At 44.7% G+C, this 22,243-nt stretch overlaps 1 protein-coding gene across 3 annotated transcripts in view; it reads right to left on the reverse strand.

Moving 5' to 3' along the window:
• Positions 1-2,819: 2,819 nt before the first annotated feature.
• Positions 2,820-22,243, reverse strand: part of opa1 (OPA1 mitochondrial dynamin like GTPase) — a 45,373-nt gene continuing 25,949 nt past the window's right edge. For all 3 annotated transcript variants that reach the window (XM_071908533.2, XM_071908532.2, XM_071908531.2), the window contains 2 exons: positions 3,867-3,940; positions 2,820-3,258 (listed from right to left, as the gene is read on the reverse strand). In XM_071908533.2, the coding sequence (XP_071764634.1) occupies positions 3,876-3,940 (65 nt within the window). In that variant the 3' untranslated portion in view covers positions 2,820-3,258; positions 3,867-3,875. The remainder of the gene's footprint in view (positions 3,259-3,866; positions 3,941-22,243) is intronic.

Here is a 22,243-nt window from a genome sequence, read left to right on the forward strand (position 1 = left end):
GGACCTCTACACCCTGACTTATTAATCAGCCGGCCCTCGGCTGCCTACCTGCTCTCCCCCACCGCTGCCCCAGGGTGCGGCGAGTCCTCAGCCTGGTTTGGGGTGAGATAACATCCCGCAGAGAGCTACATACTCCGGCTGTTGGCCCAGACCTGGAGCAGAGGCCTCGCCACATCAACACACAGGTCACTGCAGCCAGCAGCAGCTAGCTGTAGGATAACAGCAGACTGTGGTACGCAGTGGAAACACACATACATTCAACACAACTCTCCTAGGATGAGCGAGAGAAGTACGATGCATTAAATATAATAAATAAAAAGATCTACAAGGGATCTTTTGTCCCTAGTGCATTTAACTTAAACTGCACTAATCTACCCCCCTTTTTGGTTTATTGATGCAATGTGATTTGTTTTATTGATGCGATGTGATTTGTGTTATTGATGTGATGTACATGGATGTGATGTTGTATTTTTGGTGATTTTCCTGCCTTGGTGGGACAATAAAGTTCTATTCTATTCCCTTTCATGGCCAGTGTGTTCCTTACATGCTATCAAGGTTCAGCAGGTAAATGTGAATATAACTCTGTCCTCTGCAGCTACCTGTGTCCATCACTGTAAATGGGTTCTTAGTCAACCTTAGCTTGTTCAAACCATAACTCAATAAAAGACACTGCTAGTATCGAGTTGGATGAAATTGCTACCGACAGCAAGAGGCTTCCATCAGTGTTGAAAAAATAAGGGATAACATCGACTAGACAAGATGACACATCATGGAAAAGGTTTTTTATTTACGGCAATTTTATTTTCACTTTTTTGTCCTTTTAAACACAATCAAATTTAATAAATAAAGCACATCTGATGGGGTACACCATGCAAACATTACATTCTACAACATAAGAGAAATACGTTTATTTATTGTTTTTTTGAACCAACCCACTGATATTCAGTTACACAAGTGCCCCACTCTCCCTACACCTGCTGTACATGAGAACAGCTCCGTGACTTCTCATTAACGTTACCTGTACACGATGCACGGTATATTATATTTATACCAATATACACATATGAATGACCAGGGTTGAAGCAGTCTCTCACCCCGGATCAGTCCATTATCAGATTCTTTTTCAAGTTATGAGTGAGTGGATTGCCAGACGAGAAATGCAAAGAGAGGGAAATGGTCATGGAGGTGGAAAGAGAGAGTGAATGCTGAGATAAGAAGAGGATAACAGTAAAAATGAGGGTGAAAGCACTAGATGGGGAGAGGTATAGAAGCATCAGGACCTGATCAGTGACTGGTAGAGGAGTCAGTGAGTTGCCAAAAGCAGGGACGTGAATTTTCACTTTGAAACCCCCCCACCAGGAAGTCAGATTGTTTCTGGACATACAACTTCTGTTTATTTATAAAGTGAGATTACTACTTCCCCAGTTTTTCTGTGTATCTCTGATCTCATCCCTGACAGAGGCATAAGAGCTTGACGTCGATTCAAACGCAGGGAAGAAGAGAGGAAAGAGGGGATAAGCAGCAGAGAGGGCCTGCGTTGTGTCACCACATCTAAACGAACCCACTGTCCTGCCAAGTGTGAAAGGAGCTCAACCCGGTGCAGTTTGGAAACACATGGAGGCGACCCGCCTACTCCCCCTGTGTGATTGGACCAACTGGGACCGGAGCAAGATGGACTGGATACTAGTCCAATAAAAAGTAAAGCCTAGGTCCAAGGTAGTGAAGTGGAGTGTAATAACTGATGGACAATGTAATAACTTGTCAAAAATGTAATAAAATGTCCCTCTAAATGGGTTGAAAATGTAATAAAACCTGTTGATGAAATAAATTACTGGATAATGTAACATTATTACACTAACCGGTAATGACTTCATAAGCGGAGTAACATTTTTAACTGATGATGCAATAATAATGTTGACTAATATTTTATCTCGTAAGAATAAGAATGCAGTAATTCAAGTTATTACATCATGAAACAATATTGTTACATCATCAGTTCAAAATCTCTTACACCCATTATTGCCAGGCAATTTAATAATGTGATATGACAGGTATTATTACATTTTCAACCCATCTACAGGAACATTTTATTACATTTTGACAAGTTATGACACTATCTGTGAGTTATTACATTATCAGTTGCTAGATGGAGGTTATAGATGAAATGCTAAGACCCCTGCCATGATGGAAGTGCACACATACACACACACACACACACACACACACAGGTGTAGACATGGAGTAGGGCTGAGTTCGAGGTATGAAGAGGCCCTATAAGTGCATTTGGCAGATAGACCTACATAGCGCACATATCTGCCAAATCAAATCCACTACAGCAAAATAAGAAATCTAGATATTATATTCTTTCCAACACCTATGGTACAGAGCTGCTCACCCATTAGCGATACAACTGAGAGCGCTAAAGGGATTGAAGTTGAATATTGAACCAGGTAGTCGCTTACTGTAAAGAGTTATGTAGAGTAAACTTGCTGGAACTAAACACACTCTCATTTAGGAGTACATGTAGAATTGGGATACAGCTAGCTTGGTAAGCCAACTAAAGTGCTTTGGATCCTAAATGTAGCTAAAAAGGACTGGTGAACGTTAAGTATAGGCAAACCTGTGCCAGGCGGCTAACATGGCATATTTTAGGGGCACTAGGCGAGGCAAAGGTATGAAATTCAAGGCTACTTCACCCATCAAGAACCGCGCCAACGGTGTTTCTCTGTACACACACTCGCAATGTACATCGGTGAACGCACACCCCGCACACTCGCATACACACAAGAGACACCATCGGAGTAAAGACAGTGGGAAGATTAACACGTACGACATCCTCATTTATTCATAAACGAGGGAGCAGGGAGGAGAGAGGAGGCAGGGAGCGGTCAGATGTCCGACAACACTGTGTAAGCTCGTCTGTCATTTTCTTCCTGCTCTGCCAGTGTTTGGGCTGCTGTGCGCGGAGGACACGTCCCCCTCTAGTCCCTGGGCGGCTTGCAAGAAAAAACAAAAAATAAAAATAGAAAAATGAAGCGAAAGCCTGGTAATTGTTCCTCCGTTTGATCCTTCTCGTCAGGTCCTTCTTTTCCTTCAGCGTGCGAGGGGGAAGGAAGCTAAGCCGTGGACATTAAAATCAGATGAGAGGTGCGGCGGGGCGGGGGGGGGCGATGGCAGACATTTACACGGGGGGATGAATTAGTCGTCTTTGTTCAGTGCATTGCTTTGCTGTGATCCGCAGAGTCGCTTTCAATGCTTCTGTAAAAAAGGACAGGAGGAGAGACAACAGATCAGATACAAATACACACAAATGCTCCGAAATCACTTTTCCCCACTGCCAATATGAGTACTAAACATTCAGGATCGGGCTACGTTGATCTGACTGATTGTTTTCTGAGCAATTATTCAATTCAACTCGTAACTTTATTGTAAATTTGGTTTGCAGACAGGGTTTATAATAAAAACACATTATAAAAACATACAAAATACAGATCACAAATAAACAAATCACTACATCTTACACCACATACAAAAACATTAGTTGACAAGACCAGTCAGGGAAACTACAGCTTGATACACTGCAAGAAACAGTTGCTAAATATCAAGTTTTTAAACAGACATAAGACAATCAATTCATATGTAAATAAAGCTTTCGCATTGCAGTGGGGATAAATGACTTGCTAGTTCTCTGCAGGTTGATGTTGAACAAAAATGATGAGTTGATTTCTGACATATTAGCTCTTTTTATTGGGTTTTAGTAAGGTGGAATTCTCCTATATGCTACACTATATTCCCAGGCCTGGCGTTTCGCTGTTCGTTATTATTTCGGTACAGTTAAGTAACAAGATGTATATAGAAACAAATACCTGGTTCTCCTATTTCTCCTTGTGAAGAGCTTCTATGAAGGCTTCAAGTTTCTCCTGGATCTCACGCACTTTCTCTGCAGAGAAGCACACAAAGGAAGTTGGTTAGTCAAACCTCTGGGGAACAAACAAATGTTCACAGAAAACAAATACGCAAGTATTTCCAATGGTTTTCAATTAAGTGTTTAAACCAATTTCCACCAAATAGTCGCTAAATCTAAACGCACAGTTGTCTTATTGTATTCTCATACCCACAGGAGCACACAGGCCCCGTTTCTTCGCATTTATGATGTAATTATTCCATCTCTTGTGCTTTTTATCCTTTTCTTTTTTACCTTGTTTAATCTTTGTGTCTTTTGTTTTCTGTAAAGCACTCCAAGACTAACCATTTTGCCAAAAGCACTTTATTAAATAAATGCAACTAGACTTGGTGGAAAGGGAGTCTCTTCTATTCTTATTTGGGGAGCCACAGGGGCTTGTGGAAAGTTATTTCTCCAGGCCTAAACGGCCCGTTGCCTTGCCAGGTTATATCAATGACGGGAAACAATAGTCTGTGCATACAGTTAGAGAGAGGCTCTAAAACCAGCGCTCTAATGTTCTGCTGAATAACAGCCATGTTGTTCAGGTAGAAATGCCTCTATTTTTCACCACAGCTCCAGATGGTCCCTCTGACTGTGACAGCCAAACCTCAAGGCAGACCTGCTTCACACATCTGATGGAGAAGGCTTGTGTACCCTTTTCCAGTTAGCACAGACCACATCAAAAGCTCTCACCCTCCCCTTTTCATGGTACGTCCCTCCTGGGCACATTGCTAATGGACACAGGGAGATACCATAACAACAACATTCCACATGAAAGGGGGAATCTACTGGAAAAACAGCGAGTCACTTCTTTTCCTGATTGGGCTCCTATTGTCCAGAGACTGTCTGAGAGGAGCGATCCTTCCACACAACATGTACTGTCACACGAGAGCCATCTGAAGCAGTCTTAATCGCTGATTAAACAGGGGCTGAGGGAAGTCTGTGGGCCAATGCGGAGAAAAGGAGGCCATGGCTCGCAATGCCAGCTGCACCACCAAGCCTGGCTGGCTCTGCAGCTCCCCTGTCTCCCTCGCTAATCTGTCTGGATCTCCACCAAGCACAAACTCAAACACCGGCTCTAAAGAACAAACTAGCACTGCTCCGTCTTGATCAATCAGCCACACGAGATGCATAGGCAACCTATTGTCGATAGTTTTCCTACGAGGAGGCCCTATGAAAACACCGCTAAGAAAGACTTGTTCGTTTTCGAGGAGTGATAAATCATTGTGTTTTTGGACCTCGGAGCAACAGTGTCCTAAGTGTCCATTTCAGGTCGGCACAAAGGTGAGAACTGTGTGCGTGCTTTGGAGTGAAACTAAATATCGGACCGAGGGGCTCGTGTGCAGCCCCTTTGATGGGAGCACGGCTGCTGAGGTATCCTTTTCCTGACGGATGAAAGGCACACGGCATGTCGGCCTTTCAGGGGGACGCAGGCACACGCACACACACCAATACAGTCACACACAGGTCCCGAAACACTAGCAGAGCAGAGAAAAGCTGGCCGACAGCGAGAAGACCTGGGACCAGGAACACAAATACACACGCTTTCCCCCCGAAGTCTTGGAAAAACAGCACGAGTCACACAGCCACACCGCCTCCACCTCCCTTCACCTTCCTACACACACTTACCGCTGGCAGGTGGCAGAAAAGAAATTCCCCTGCCTTTGATACTCTGTTAACACGTTGAGGCACAATGGCAGGGCGTTGTGGGGGGAGATTACAACACCTAATGGAGGCATTAAGGGGGCCTGGAGAGGGGCACGCTGACAAGGCACTGCAGCAGGTGTGGGGCTGAAACCTAACCCCGCGGTACGCCATTCCAACACACACCGCACCGCAGGGCACGGCTCAAAGGCAACTGACAGAGTTCAGCCGTGTGGGCTGGGTGCCTCGACCGCAGGACAACATAACTCAATCCAAGCCAATCAGAGCAGGATTACCAACATCTGTCCGACCTGAAGAAAGAGGGAGGGGCGGGGGGGGGGTGAGGGGGTGGTTGGAAGGAAGGAGGGGACTGACTGTCACATCATCAAAACATGGGAAAGCCCCTGGCTCAAGCTTCAAAGCCTAACTGGGTTTAGATGTGGCTCGTGATAACGCAGGCTACTGTATATGGAGCTGCACCGCTTCATAATGCGGACCGCTTAATGCAGGCCGACCATTAAGGATCCTGCTGACTGTTAGGAAGTTCATCCTTAGTTCACTGGGCAGCCTAGAGGTTAGAGAAGTGGGACTGGTAAGACACTGGTTCAAATCCCCAGACCAGCTGGGAAAATTTAGGCGGGTGGGAAAATGATTGAGAAAAACTCTAGGGCTGGGCGATATCGACAAAATCAAATATCACAATATTTTAGACCGAATACCTCGATATCGTGATGATATTTTGGGGATGAGTTGGATGAATCACCCATAAGAAAACTTTGAAAATTAGTAATGATCATTAGTAATCAGTAACATGTAATAAGTAATAAGGATGAGCAGGTAAAGCCAATCATTGTTTATTTTACTCAGCCAGAACAGGCTAATAAGTTCAGAAAATTATGTCACTTTACTGTAACGCAGCCTTTAAGACCAGGAAGAATATTAAGTTCACAATATTACGATAACCAAAATCCCAGACGATATCTAGTCTCATATCACAATATTGATATTATACTATATATCGCCCAGCCTTAACTCTAATCTTCCTCAACAACTACTGTCCAGATGCCACTGGGGAAGACAACTAACCCCCAGTTGCTCCAGTGGAGTTTCTCAGCAGCCAACAGCAGAAGACTGTGGTTGCACTGGGCAGCTGTGTGTGTGTGTCAGAGTGGGTGATGTGGGCGTTGCTGAAAATAAACATTCCCTTTCCCTGGATAAAGGTTTAATTTTCACCTGTGTCTGACTGCCTGCACATTTCGAGTAACATCAAGACATTTTGGACATAAGCCTGCATAGATCAGAATGGCAAAACCCATCAGCCATTCCCTTACAGAGGGACTCTTAATGACATGAAAATGAGCCTGCAACAGCTTTCAGGAGACCAGGAGGCCATGGGGGAATGTGAATGGTGGCTTTCAGAAAAGCCAATATTCTAGGGATAGAAACTGTGAGAAACAGATATTTATTTCCCCCAGCACCATCTGTTTGTCTCCAAAAGACAGCAGCAAGGGGAATAAAAGGCCACAACAAGGCTTTCTTTTCAGGGTCCCGCGGAAATGCAACAAAAAAAAAAAGTGAACAGAGTCACCATTGCCTGTTCCTCCCTGAGCAGTGGGAGTAGCGATCTAAAACTCCATTTAGGACGCTGTTTACCTAAGAGATGAGCCCCGAAACACAGCCATTCAACCGCCCACCCCTTTATCTGGTCATGAATATTCCCATAATCCTCTGGCCTCTATCCCAGAGGCCCCTTCTTTAAGGTGGTGGGTGTTGTGCGGGGTGCAGAGGGTGGAGGGACTCTCGCCCATTGAGGGAGAGAGAGGGGTGGGCCTTCTCCCCCCCCAATCCCCTCTTTCAGGGCCTTCTCTCGGCTGATCTCCACATGAAATGATATCTCATTCACTCCCACTCTGTAGAGTCCCTAAGCCCGCTCTGGCCGAAGCGCTAGCAGAAGGAGGGCTGAGCTAGAAAAGCCTTTAATTGACCTGTAATTAGACTGTGAAACTGCACGGCCCTGCTGGACAAGCGGCCGACACAGAGGAGAGGGGGAACAGAGGAGAGAAAAGATGAGAGGGAGAGGACAGGGAGGCCTGCAACTTACTGTGAGGCAGGAAAAAAAGAGAACTAATCCTCTTCATATGGGAGATGGCCGCTCTTCTTGACTGGATGTGAAAGGGAGGCAACCGTAAAGAAAAGGACGGCTGTTATGAAAAAGTGGCAACGGAAAGATTTCAGCGGACCATGTTTGGTGCCAAGGTCGCGGCTCCTTTTGCACGCTGCTCTGAAATTTTCTACTGACAACAGGGCAGGAGTTCACAGCTTGGTCACTAGGGAGGGAGGGGGTGGGGGTGGGAGGGGGTGGTTGGGTTCCTGTCCCAACCTGTCATCATTCATAAAGAAACTTTTTATATCTCATCCCTGCCAAGGTCACGGTGTAGGTGGGGACACTGAACGTTTAAACGCTCCGCTGTCTCCTCCTTTGAAAACTGATCTCTTAATGTAACAAACAGAAGAGCCTTTTTCTCCACCATGTTGCTTGATTTGTCACTAAATCTGTATTGTCACGCTATAAAAACCGGGCCATGGGAGGCGGACGCGGGGAGAGCGGGGATGTCGACGGCCCAACGCCATGTCAGTGACAGAGCCATGAATCAGCCCTCGCACTCAGGGCTCTTATCTAGAAAACAGATGCCTGGGAGAGAGCAGCGCAACCTGGGGAGAAACATGGGTCTGAACAGGTCAAACCTTGGGGGTCAGCCAGAGGGCAGACTAAACAAAAACAGCAAAATGAAGGGAAAAATCCTTTGAAAGTACCAGGTGAGGAGCGAGGTTGGGATTTGTGGCGCGGGTTTTATTGACAAGCATTGCCACTGCCTTTGAAGGACCAGACGTCAACAACTTTTAGAGCAGGGGGTTGTAAAAATCAGGTTATTGGTCACAAAAATTCTGGAGATTTCATTTACAAAGTGGATTTAGCTCGAGGTCTGCTGGGTTCACGTCCATTCATGCTAATGGATCAAAAGTAGAGCGGACGGCCTAATGTGAAATTCTCAGACAAACAAAGCTGGCCTTTTCCTCTCACAGAAAACAACGGTCACCATCACGGGCCTCACGATACCTGTAGTTTCCTTCTTTTACTCATAGAAATTTACCGGTCTGAGACAGTAAGTCTATGCTTAAATCTACTGTAAATCAAGCAAGCTGTCATTAGTGACTTGTGGTGTAAATCACAGCAAGTCAGGGGTCTGAAGTTTTCCAAGCCTCACCTTTTGCACTCCAATGGAAGCCTGCGCCGAGGCTAAGTGGCAATCAATCTAGAGTGGCCACATGGGCCTGGGGATGTGAGGCTGACAAGAGTGGTTTAAGTCGAGATCCTGTCATAATCCCTCAGAGAAACTCCCCTTTACTGCATCAGCCACAGGTGTGTGAACTAAGTTAACTGCTGCTGAACTCTGCGGCGAGCACACACACGAGGAAACACACTGAGAAACACTTGCACGCAGATACACAGAAACACACGACGCACACAGAGCCAATGCCAAACACACACACACACAGATTCACTCGCACGCAAGCTTGCACACACGCACATGGAAATGCCAGACAGCCCCGTTGAGGGCTAAGTCTAAATCTAGAAGTCCAAGCTTGAATCCATTTTTAATCACCTCATCTCAGTGCCTTCGTGACACGGCGCTGACCCCAAACAACCTGAGCAAACAACCAGGGGAGAGGAAGACGGACAGAGGCGAGACAGTCCAGCTGAAGTGAGCCCGCCCTGCTCCCCTCTTCCCCCACCTCCCCTCAGGTAAATACACGTTTCCAGCTGCTCTGGACCCCACACACCTTCACATCAATATAACACTGAGGAGACAGCAGACGCACTCTGAATTCCTTTAAGCCACTAGGAAAGGCCTGTTCAGGCCCATAGGCTGAGAAGTCAGTAGACTGCAGGTGAAAATAAAAGGCGAACAAGATGACAGAGAATTTCATCTGTTCAAAGCAGTGTTGCACAGACTGCTGGTGCTGCAAAGCTACAACGGCAACTGAGAAAGGGCAACATCGTTATACTAGAACTTTTCCAGAACCAGTTCTCTATTTTCTTGTGTTTCATGTCACATTTACTATTGCGAGCTTGCATAAAATTCACACAAGAATGGAAATCCTTGTAAAAACTTGCATATTTACACACAGATGAAATTTGCATTATATTTTAACAATATAATTATGCACCAGAGGATTAAGATTATTATTACTGCCCACAGCATTGTTTTATAATTGAAATCATCACATTGGTACCAAAATCTGTTCAAAGGGTTAGCCTCATCTTGTAGGGCCAAGGCATGAGAAAAATCTAAAATCTAAATCTAAATCCAAATTTTTACCATTGCAGAGGAAGTGTATGGTTTTCCTATTACTTCATCCCAACCAGCGCCTTATCTCCGCTCTGTATGTGTGTGTGTGTATGTGTGAGTGTGTGTGTGTGTGTGAGAGAGTGTGTGTGAGTGACAGGAGGTTCTGTGGGAATGGGTCCCTAGGGGCCACACTGTGCTGGAAACAGACGGACAGAAGCCTTGCTGATGTTCTCCTCCCATCACACACCTCCTTCTCCTTCCTCTTTTCCCACACTCGCTGTCTTTCTCTCTCTCTGAGGAGAGTGAAGGATGGGTTCACTTTCTGCTCAACAGTTTTATTTCCTTGTCACCTCTCCCTTCGTCACCTCTGACTGGTCGTGGTCTAAAACACAGAGCTCTCCTTCCTTGTTTCCTTAGTCCACTTCCTTCCTGCGTTTATACCTAGGATATGTAGGGAGGATATTGGGAAGCAGCTACATCATCCACTGACTGTCCATCAGCCAACTTAAGCTGACTGTTAGCCTACAGCCAAATCTTCCTTGCCAGAAAACTGGTTACTGTTGTCAACGCTGCCCAAATTCAGGTTTGAGTTCAGCACTTTTATCTCTAAAGGGAAATATGGACTGGAGCACAAGCATATAAATATACAGAAATATACAAGACATGTTAAAATGAAACAACACAAAGCAGTAGACGATGCAAGTGAAGCATCTTACATCCCCCCTCCCCCTGAATCACATCCCCCACCCTCCCATATCTTCCTCCTTTACTTGCACTAATCTTCCAACTCTCTCCTTAGATCTAGCAATTCTCTTACATGATCATTCGATGGTTAGGGGAATCATTTCAGGGCATTGTGGCTCTGACCTTTGCACTCCTTACTGTTGGTTGCTTGTAATATTGGAAAATCTGGGAATTTAAGCTTTTTCTATTGCTGCAGTCACATCAAGTTTGCAAAGACCTCTATTTTCCTGGTCAACTTCCCTTGACTGTTCCGCTCATAAACACAAACAAACTAAATACAAATCGACTTCCAGCAACTTCTGATAGCATGGAAGCGTGGTAAGGCTTCTACTATTGCTGGATGCTCACTATTCAGTTTTATCAGATACGTCAATCAGCGCATGGCACTGGCAGAATGAAGTACACGACATATAATCGAGTAAATTGAGGAAAACCTCTGTGCCTTAGAGTGCCATGAGTTCATACACTTCGAGCATGTGAAGTAAACCTTGTAGTTTCAGTACGGTACTCCACCAACTGAGCTACACAGGTACTTCAGGCCTTCCTCTCATCCAATTTCAGTGACTGATCATCCATATGATGCTGGCCGGTGATCACTGTGTCCTGCTAATGGCTTGTTAACCAGATGCTGGAGAGCTGGCCAAAAAAGTGGCAAAAGTAAGCTGTGTGTGTGTATGAGTGTTTGATTGTATGAGTGTGTGCGCGAAGTGTGTTGGAATGAGCACAGATGCCTCCGGTTCCCAGACTCGGAGGGGAAGGAGGGAGTAGGGAGGAAGGAGGGAAGGGAGGGAGAGATGGATGATGGGAGGGTGGAAAGAGATGCGGGTCGTGACTGTGGCGAAAGGGAGCGGCTGGCTGGCTGGTTGGGGCGTTAATGGGGTGAGGTGAAGGAGGAAGAGGAGGAGGAGGAAGAGGAGGGGAGGGAAGGGAAGAGAGAGAGACTCCTGTCTGTTGCAGCTGTTGGGAAGAGAGATAAAGGTAGAGAAAGTGTAGAGCAACAGTAACAGAAGAGAGAGGGGGAGGGAAAGGGAAGAAAAAGAGATAGAGAGAGACGAGAAATGATATAGAGATGGAGACAGAGAGAAGGTGTGTAAGAGAAGAAAAAAGAAAGATATATATATATATATACAGTATATATATATGAAGAGAGTTATAGAGACAGTAAGAAGAGAGCGAGAAGGGCAGGACCCACATGCTTTTAACATCAGTCATGCTTCCCATGATCAGTCTTTCATGTGAAGAGAGAGGGAGACGGACGGAGAGCTGGAGACAGAATGTAGAGAAGGAAAAAAGACAGTAAGAAAAATAAATAGAGAGGTATAGAGGTAAAAAGAGAATGAGTGGAGAGAGGAGAGTGTGTGTGAAACAGTGAAGGCGGTGGAAGAGGCAGAAGCAGGCAAATGGAGCAATACAGGGTATCAAAAAGTCAAATTTAAGACTTTTAAGACCTTTTTAATGCTATCTGGAATTGAATGTAAGACTCCCCCCCAAAAAAACAAAGCTAAAGCAAAAATTCCCTGGCCTATTTCCAATTGCACACAGCTGATAAAAGTTCTGAAACTATAAATGGGAAGTATAAGAAAAAGGACAACAGGGAATTCATTATTAAAAGACATGAAGTCCAATTGTATTTAGTAAAGCAGATACGATGAAAAAAACATTTTGCATATTCTATTAACCCCGTACTTTATCAATCTAAGAGTGGACACAGTGCAAAGAAATCTATCATTGCATGGTGAAAAAAATAAGACGTCTAATAACTCTATTTAAGACATTGTAATACTTTGCAAAGCCTTTTATTCTGATAATTTATTTTAAGCCTTTTTTTCAGACCTTTTAGGTTGCCCTGCAATAGAAAGAGACTAAGTAGCAAGAGTTTGTTCATGTTGGGAGCGTTTCTCAGACAACATTAACAGGACGAGGGCCTGGCTGCAGATGAAAGGCACGAGGGCGGCTTCGTCTACGCCGGCATTATGACAACTGTGAATCTAGTGTTTGTGTACTTGACGCTCCCAGGGAGAAAATGGATCATTTGGCAGCAACTCATGCCCTGAGGTTTCCTCCTCCATGGGAAAAACCAAACTCTGAGTGTAACAGCGCAAAGCCTCTCAGTTTACAGAACCACGCTGCTAACTAGTGTCCATTGAATTCAAACACAGACAATGAGGACTGTGGTCAGAGAGAGAAAGAGACAGAGAGAGAGAGAAAATGTATGAGAGAGAGAAAGAGACACAGAGAGAGAAAGTGTAAGAGAGAGAGCAAGAGAGGAGGGGTGAGAGAGGATGACAGAAAGATAAGGGAGAGAGCGAGAGGGAAATAACAGCAAGCAAAAGAAATAGAGCAATGGAGAAAAAGAAAGAGCAAGAGATAAAGACAGCAACAACAAGTGAGAGAGATAGCAAGAGAGTGAGAGAAATGTAGATGGAGAAACAGAAAGATAGAGAGAGAAACAAATGCAGATGCATAAATAGAAAGGTCATTGAAGAAGAAAGAGTGTGTTCATGTTGGAGCGCTTGGGGAGGTCAAGTCTTTAACTCTTAGAAACTAACTCATACAAGGAGCAAAGCCAAGTCTTTTTCCAATATGTTCATTATCCTCTGAACCACAACAAGGCTAAAGAGCAATGCACAACAAAGCCAAAATGAAACGGTTCCTTCTAAAATAAAATACCAATGCTAATTTCCCTCCTTGGGAATCAGGGAAAGGTACATTGATCTAATTTGATTTATACAACAGCTGTACCACAGAATACAGAATATAGACCAGAGCATAGATAGTATAGTACCGTACATTTACAAGACGCATAGTCTCCTAGCAATTCTGGTTCACGCTTCATGTGGAAATAAACACAGTGACGTGCAAATGGTCAAAATTACTTAATTGCATTCAAAAAAACTGAGCGTGCTGGCTGCATTTGAGTGTCGCGAGCAAGGTGCACCACCTGAAATCTGAAACAACTTTGTGTTTTTTTCTTCTTGTTGGGAGTTTTGGATTGCCAAATTTTCCTACAAAGTACTATAGTTCAAGTGCATAGTCATCATGAAAGTGCGAAAAGCATGAATGCCAAGGTACGGCACTCGCACGTGTCAAGCCACACAGAAAGCATGAACCAGCCATAAGGCTTGTTGTGCGAGAGCAAACAGAGCTGGCAGACGGCTATCGCTGCTCTGCCCTGCTGCCCAGAGCAAACACTGCGAAACCCCTGAACACAGGCACATGTGCACACAACACCTTAAGACGATACGTCATCCCCTATAGCGCAGGAGAACAGAGGAGCACTTCTCACTGAGCCCCCACTAATCACTCCGGAGGAAGCTGCTCAAAGGAGGAGGACAGGAGGAGAGAGGGGGAGGAGGAGGAGATGAAAGGCAACAGAGGGAGCGTGAGGCTGAGAAAGCATTCCAGTGAGCAGGCCCAGACAACCAGAGCGCTATTGTATTCTGCTTCCACACAAGGAAAAGGAGGAAGAGAAAGTGTTTGTGTTCGCTCACACACACACAAACACCTTTTTATTACTATCCTTGAGAGCACCTTCCATCGACTAACCGTAATGTTACAATCTGCAATATTTTCATATAAATAAATGTCTGTTTTGCCACTCTGTTAATACAACACAATAGTGATTCAACCCATACCCAGTTCATAAAAGTTTTTACATTTGCTTAGTTTCCGCCGGCAACGACAGCGGTTTGTTTGGAATAAATAGAAGAAGAACTGGGTCAATAGAAAATCCAAGAAAAAAGACATCACAGCACTGGACACACTGTTTGATTGACCAGTGATCTTTGGGAAGTGCAGTGCGAAAACACCACAGCAATAACCGATCATTACTAAAGATGTCTCCAAAAGTAATAAAAAAAAAAAAAAAAAAAAAAAAGGAAATCACTTTACCACTTTATCCTTAACCCTCACCCTAACCTAAACCTAATGCTAAATCCATCCTTAACCCTAAACTAGGCCCTGGAAGAAGAGACGACTGACCAAAATGACCTCACTTTGCAAAAATGTCTCACTCCAAAGGTTTAAAACTGGTTCTCACAAGGGTAGAAGTACAAGAAAACACACACACACACACACACACACACACACACACACACACAGCCATGGTCTCTCGCATAACCTCTCTCCCGTGACTAAGGTTTTAAGCTCACCGGAAGAGGGTTAAAGCTGAAGAAAAGAGCTGAGGTAATAATGTGACACTAAGAACCTCCATAGTGTGTGTGTGTGTGTGTGTGTGTGTGTGTGTGTGTGTGTGTGTGTGTGTGGGTGCGTTCGCTCGCGCTCGCCCCAAGCCTGCGTACTGTACAGACACAAGCTCTCCATCAATCTGACAAGCTGAATAAACAGCCTCGAAGAGGGGGAGTGACAGCCAGGAACCGCGGCTTCCCTTTCAGAGCCGGCCAATTCATGTGACACTGGAAGAGCCGGAGATTTGATGGTTCAAGAGGTGCAATGCAGGAGTGAAAAAAAGAACAGTTAGTGCTGCCGTTTACAAAGCAATTTGCCAACACTGGGAGCGAGGTGCAGGGCTGTCACAGGGCTGGAGAGAGAGAGGGAGGGAGAGAGAAAGAGACAAAAAAGAGAAAGTTGGAAGGACCAACTGAATGGTAGAGAGATGAGGATATAGTACATACTCACTCACACAAGTATCAAGGTTTCATCTCTAAAACAATGCGATGACAAAATTTTTAAATGCAGTAAGTCTTCAAATAAACTAGGGATGCACCGATACCGATACTGGTATCGGTATCGGTGCCGATACCAGGCTAAAATGGAATATCGGTATCGGAGATTTTACCCAAGACTAAAATCTACCGAAAGCCATGAGTAACATGTAAGAAATAAAAGCAAACTGTCTTGATTTTATGCATTTGTGGCACATAGAAGCCTGTATTTCTCAAACAGTGGGAAAAACAAGGATTTTATCTCAATAATTTTGTCCATTGACCCCAAACTAAGGAAGTAAGCCTGCACTGTTCAGTAAAAGTAATGGATCGGATCGGTACTCAGTATCGGCCGATACTTAAACTTTCATACTCATAATTGGTATCGGCATCGAAAAAGTGGCATCGGTGCATCCCTAAAATAAACATTTCCATTAAATAGTCACTGACAGCTCCGTTGAAAAAGGGGGCTAGACACTACACAAAGTGTTTCCCGTATGACATATTTCGCTGACGCACAACTTGCTATCAGCAAAAAAAGCATTTACGTTCATGAGTGTGAATTTCATGGAAGCCGACGGTAGTAAATATGATGTGAAACACTTCAGAATAGAGTGCCGCTTCTGGAAACACTCTAGTATCGTACAGTTGCTCAAATCAGGGACCGTGGTAGTTTTTCCAGTGCTGGTACTCCATGCAACACTAACACACACACACACACACACACACACACACACACACACACACAGAGGACAGTGTCTATGATGGGAAGTGAAGCAGGCCAGGCCACATCCCACTGGTCTCCTGAGAGTCCTGCGCCCGCACATTAGCCCTGGGCTTTGCTCCAGAGACGGCACTGTGCCATACAGCTGCTCTGGCACACGCTGACACACACACACACACACACACACACACACACACACACACACACACACACACACACACACACACACACACACACACACACACACACACACACACACACACACCTCATCACAATGTACTTTGTACCACTCATTAACACTCCTTTCACACTCTCACTCACACGCTCTCCCTCTCTCTCTCTCTCTCACACACACACACACACACACACCTGACCTGCATGTGTAACCTGAGCGACGCAGGGCCTGTCTGCGAGTAGGGGCAAATAGCTCTTAACACCAGACTGCCCCCGGGAGCACATTTCTGCCTTTGTTAAGAGAAGTGTGTTTATCCCCTCTCTCTCCCCCCCAATACCTCCCTCCCTCCCTCCTCCCTATATCTCTTCCTCTTTTCCCTCTTCCCTCCCCTCTCTCCCCAAGAATGGTTGCAAGGTGAAGGTGGGGTCTTCCTCCTTTCTCCTTTGAGAGAGGGAGAGAAAGCATCAGAATACAGACTGTGAGAGAGAGAGGAAAAAAGAGAGAGAGAGAGAGACAGGGTCAGTCAGACAGACAGGTTGACAGAGGCAGAGAAATAGCGACAGAGAGACGGAGAGGGGAAAAGAAAGCTAGCAGGATCAGGTAGCCTGTGGTATTAGCTGGCTGACCTGTGGGGTCAAGCCATAGTTTGGGCCCGAGGCGCTCTGACCTGCTGTCTTTAAAGGGGACGGAGAATGAGTGGGTAAACAACAGCTTTGAGGGAAGGGGATTTTATGATGCATCGAGTAAGGTTTCAATACACACGCACGCACACGCACGCACAGGTGTAATCTCTTCCTGTAGAGTCTTGCATGGCTGGGAAGAGCTGCCATATAGACCACATAGGTTATCATTTTGCTCCTGTCCAGTATTTTAACTCTTGAATTGGATAACCACACTACAAAAATCACAGTGGATGGTGTAGTGGTTACAGAGACCACCCTGTTACTGAAAGGCCACAGGTTCAACAGCCAAAATATGTCCTCTTGAATTGTCCTTCAGCAAAACACTACTAAGGTTGGGCGATAAGTGTACATCCTCCTGTCAACAAATCGTCATCACATACAGCCAAACCCTGATGTATTTGTCTACACTCAGAGCCCTGAGGAAGGCTCTGAATTGTTGGGTGTGTTTGGGCTCGTTTCTGTGCTGCCTTTAAATACATTTTAAATCAATTTGAGCATAATTTTTGTCCCCGAGTGTACTTTGCCAATTGCAGTGTCTTGTACTTGGCTACATTTTAAATTACAAAAGATCAAGTTAATTTAAACTTGCAAAAAAAAAACAACAAATCGGCAAGGGAATTTCTATTGATGATGGGATTCAGTCCATCTCCGATTCCCCAATCTATTTGTCCAAAAGCCCAATGCTACAACAATGCTACAAGACACTGAACCCCCTGCCTGCTCACTCACTGGAAGTCCCTCTGGTTAGGAGCATAAGCTTAATGCCTAAAAATATAAAATCTATGCAAATGCAGCTCAATTATCCACGAACCACTAATCAGAGTCATGAAAGCAAGCCTCTGGGGACCGCTCCATAGAGCAATGACAGGACATGCCAATGCATAACCGAAGACTACAAACCTGCAGCGAGAATCCAGAATTTCAAAGCGAGCCTAGAATGCTGGCAAAAAAAAAAACTTTTTGAGCAACAAACTTTTTTGGTATGAACCTGCTCAAAAAAAGCTGTACTTTGCCTCAAGGAAGTGCGCTCACTTTGTGCTTTGAGGCGTGTCGCGGAGTCAGCCGGTCAGCCAGGCAGGCAGTCTGGAGTGATGGACACACACACCCACACCCACGCCCCACACACACACACACACACACACACACACACACACACACACACACACAGGTCTAGGCTGCATTAGACAGAAAACCCTGTGCTAAGTGTCAGACAGCTAATGACCCAGATCCTCCACTCACCCACTAACTCAAGCTGTCCGACTGACATAGCTAAGATTGCAGAACATGAATTCATTGGCTGGAGGAAAAAAATCTGTTGACGTGGCTGTGATATTAGGGCTGAGCAATACAGGCATATTGAGGTTTTTGTTGTTGCAGAATATTGCAAAATTGCAATATGAAATACTAAAAATGTGGACACAGCTTTTACTAAATAATTTTTCAGCATCTAAAAATGAGTGGTGCTGGAGTTTACTGTCAAGACTTCCTTTTCTCCTCAGCTCTCATTTCCTTTCCTTCACTTTTCTATAATACAGGATCATCCTACAGTCACAGGAATATTTTGTGACATCTATTGCCTCGGTGCTGTGGCTCTGAACCTTGCCCTCCTTTGCTATTGGTTGCTCATAATGCTACTGAAGTAAAAATTGAAGCCTATTCTGTGGCACAAATTATGGAATTATGGGAACATTAGCCACATGCCGGAAAATTTGCGCTGTGGCTGGTAATTTTGAGTACTCCACCAGCCACTTTGACAGGTAACCTGCTGTCTTTCCGTGGTCTTATCCTATTCTAAAAAAAAAACAAAAAAAAAAAACAGTTTGGCAGGTATAATGGTGAAAATGACTGGAAAAGTTTGAGATTTACCAGCAAACGTGGCTGGTGAACAAAAAAGTTTCCAGTTTCCTATGCTGGAACCCACCTCTGCTATTAGGAACCTGTGAGAGAGAGTGTGTGTGTGTGTGTGTATGTATGTGTGTGTGCAGGTGTGTGTCTACCCTATAGATTCCATGACAGATTCCGACCACATTCCCACATCCCACATCTACCACCGAGTCGAGCCTTTGGTGGTGGGAAGTGGGAACGTCATGCCTCTTTGGGAAGGTTTGGGATCGACTTGTCTTATAGGATGTGCAAGGCCAGGCAGGTCTGGGCATTCCTGACAGTGTGTGGAATGGAGGGAAGAGTAGAACAGAGGTGTGTGTGTGTGTGTGTGTGTGTGTGTGTGTGTGTGTGTGTGTGTGTGTGTGTGTGTGTGTGTGTGTGTGTGTGTGTGTGTGTATGTGATCCCTTCTCTCCCCTAGGCTGGTGTCACAGAAAACCTGACTCCACAGCGGAGGAAGTGAAGCCAGTCCCTGTTTAACTCTACCTGACAGATGATGGCTGGAAGCTTGTGTGTGTGTGTGTGTGTGTGTGTGCGTGTATGTGCATGAGAGACAATCCATGATGCTGTTGCTAGTGTGTGATTTTGTCTGCATGTGTGTGCACAAGACAGAATATGTATGCCCTAGTCAGACAGTATGTGTGTGTGTGTGTGTGTGCGCGGTCAGGTGAGAGAGACACTGGATACCTATGCCTTCATCAGATTAAGTAATAAGTGTGTGATATTCTGTCTGTGTGTGTGTTTACAATGGCAGTGAAGGAGGCGGAAAGTCAATGAAGGGTGTGTGTGTGTGTGTTCTAAGGGCGACAACTGAGTCTCGGTCGACCAAACCAAACACAGAGGGACACACACACACACACACACACACACACACACAGATACAGCAATCACACAAAGTGTTTCCTCATTCACCTGTAGCCCTTTACAACACTAGTCCCCTATCAGGACGGCCGGAAGCCCATATCAAGAAGAGAAACAATAGGTACTGTGTGTGTGTGTGTGTGTGTGTGTTTAAATAGATGTAGAGGACTCTTACAGGGTTACTGTTTGAGTGTGTGAGACCTTAGCAACACCCATCAATTAGATTCTGTATATAAAAGCCAAGAGTATCTGGCAGCAGGAAGTAGACAGCAGGATGAGATCTTTCTGGGCCAGAGGGCAAAGCTTCACCAATTTAATCCTGTCACAACATAGCGATGGTTTGAAATATGGCCAGTGTACGAGTGTGTGTAGGGTATCTGCAGGTTACAGAAAGCCACATTTAAGACTTTAAAAACCCTTTTAATGCCACCTGGAATTGGATTTATGACCACTTTATCACAATTAAGAAACAAAAAGCTGGCAAAAACAGACTATTCCTGATTGAGCATTACTAATGAAAGTTCTGAAACTATAAAATGGCAGTATAAGAAAACGTACACCAGGAAATTAAATGTTTAGGGAAATGATGTCCAACATATTATGCAAGTGTATTTTTCATTAAGAACTGTAATTACTCTATTTATGACATTTTAATGCTTTTTAACACCTAAAATGTAGATCATTTAAGACTATTTCAGACAGGTGTAGGTGAAAGCACGCTTGAGTGTGTGTGCATGACAGCGTGTATGCCAGTGGGTGGGTGTGTGTGTACTAATGCCTGACGGCATGTGCGTCTCTGTGGGTGTGTGCATGACAGCGTGTGTGTGTTCACAGGAGATGAAGAGCGAGTTCTGATATGGCAGCACGCCTCTCGTGCCACCTCACAAACACAGACTTTAATCAGTTAGCAGGGTTTTGCTGATTAGGGACATTGCTGAGGACGCTTCAACCCCTCACTGCTCTAACTGCGTTAATGGGAGCCTTCACTGAGCAGACAGCTAACAATTAGCAGGTATGTAGGACCCTCCCCTAAGGGAAAGGCCTTCACAACGCAGCAACAACGCTGGAACAGCCCATACATGCATGCACACAAATGCAGACATGTGCTTACTGTACATACAAGCCTTAATGTCTCTGCATTAACCCCTTGCACCCTGAGTTTCCCCTTAAATATCCTCTTAAGTAGCATTTTTTTCCCAAACTATATGACAATGTCACATATACATATTCTGTATCTGTTCGTTCCAACGCTTCACTGAAGCTGTAGCACGCTTATATTGAGTGAAACATTCAAACCCAAGATGTCATTTATTTATGGCTGCACCATTACAACAAATGGAAAAAATTTAGATGTTTGTGCATGATTTTATACACGTCTCTGTAATTAAGCATGATATATTTGGTATCTTTGGAAACCATAGAATCTTGACCAGAATATAAAATAAAGTTCTGTGGGTTTGAACAAAGCTTAGTTGTGAAACATGTGTAATGATGGTTAATGTTAAATTATAACCCTTAGGGTTAATTAAGGCATATTAATGCAGAGACATTAAACTGATATTAAAACTGATTCTGAGTCTGATATGGAAATATTTGCACATAAGCAAGCACACTGGCGCACACACAATGTTCCCACAGACCATACAATTCACACACACCCAAAAAAGTGGGTGGGGAGGGGTTGGGGTAGCCAAGAGGTTGTGGGTAGAAGACATGTGAGTGTGTGAATAGAAATACGCTGGTTCGAATCCCAGACCAGAAGGGAAAAATCAGGGCAAGGAAAGTGAATGACAAACATTCTCCTTTCGCTTAATAACCATTTACCATTTAATAACCAAGCTCCTCAATGCTCAATGGCCAGCAGTAGAGGACTGTGGTTGCACTGGGCAGATCCCGGGTGTAAATGTGTGCAACTGTGTGAATGTAAAGCAGGGTGGTGCTGAAAAAGAGCCTGCATGCTCCGATCAACTTCCTGTGGATAAACGCAGGGTTTAAAAACCAGTGAAAGTGTGTTGAGGGGCAGCAGAGCCAAACAAACACCAGTGAAGATGTACAGGTCTGGACTTGCTGCTGGTGGCATCGTTCCAGACATGACTAATGGTCAACAGCTAGGGGGGCGATCAATGGTGTGTGTGTGCGTGTGTGTGTGTGTGTGTGCGCCATTGCCAAAAGTAAAAGAATCCTCTCCCAGGGTCTCTGGTTACCACCAACAGGAGGCTCAAACTGAGACCAGAGTCATGCTGGTTGTCTGACTCATGGTAGCCTCATCCTGTTCAAATACACTAGAGATGATACACACAAAAACACATCAGACCATGTAGTCGAACATCATGTGTTCGGGTCCCGCTCAAGACCTTTGTCACATGTTGTCGCTCTCTAACCATTCTCCACTGCCTACCCACAATCCAATGAAGCAGGAATGTCCTTAACAAATGACTTTATTCCAAAATATAATACATCTATGTTGGAACAAGCTTTTGACCCCAATTTCTTAATATTTCCAAAATCACAAATGCTACTATCCTCAAATAGTCAAACTATTTTGTGCGCAAAAACCTTAACAAGGCTCAA

The sequence above is a fragment of the Centroberyx gerrardi genome, chromosome 9, assembly GCF_048128805.1.
Source record: "Centroberyx gerrardi isolate f3 chromosome 9, fCenGer3.hap1.cur.20231027, whole genome shotgun sequence".
In the NCBI taxonomy this organism is placed as follows: domain Eukaryota; kingdom Metazoa; phylum Chordata; class Actinopteri; order Beryciformes; family Berycidae; genus Centroberyx; species Centroberyx gerrardi.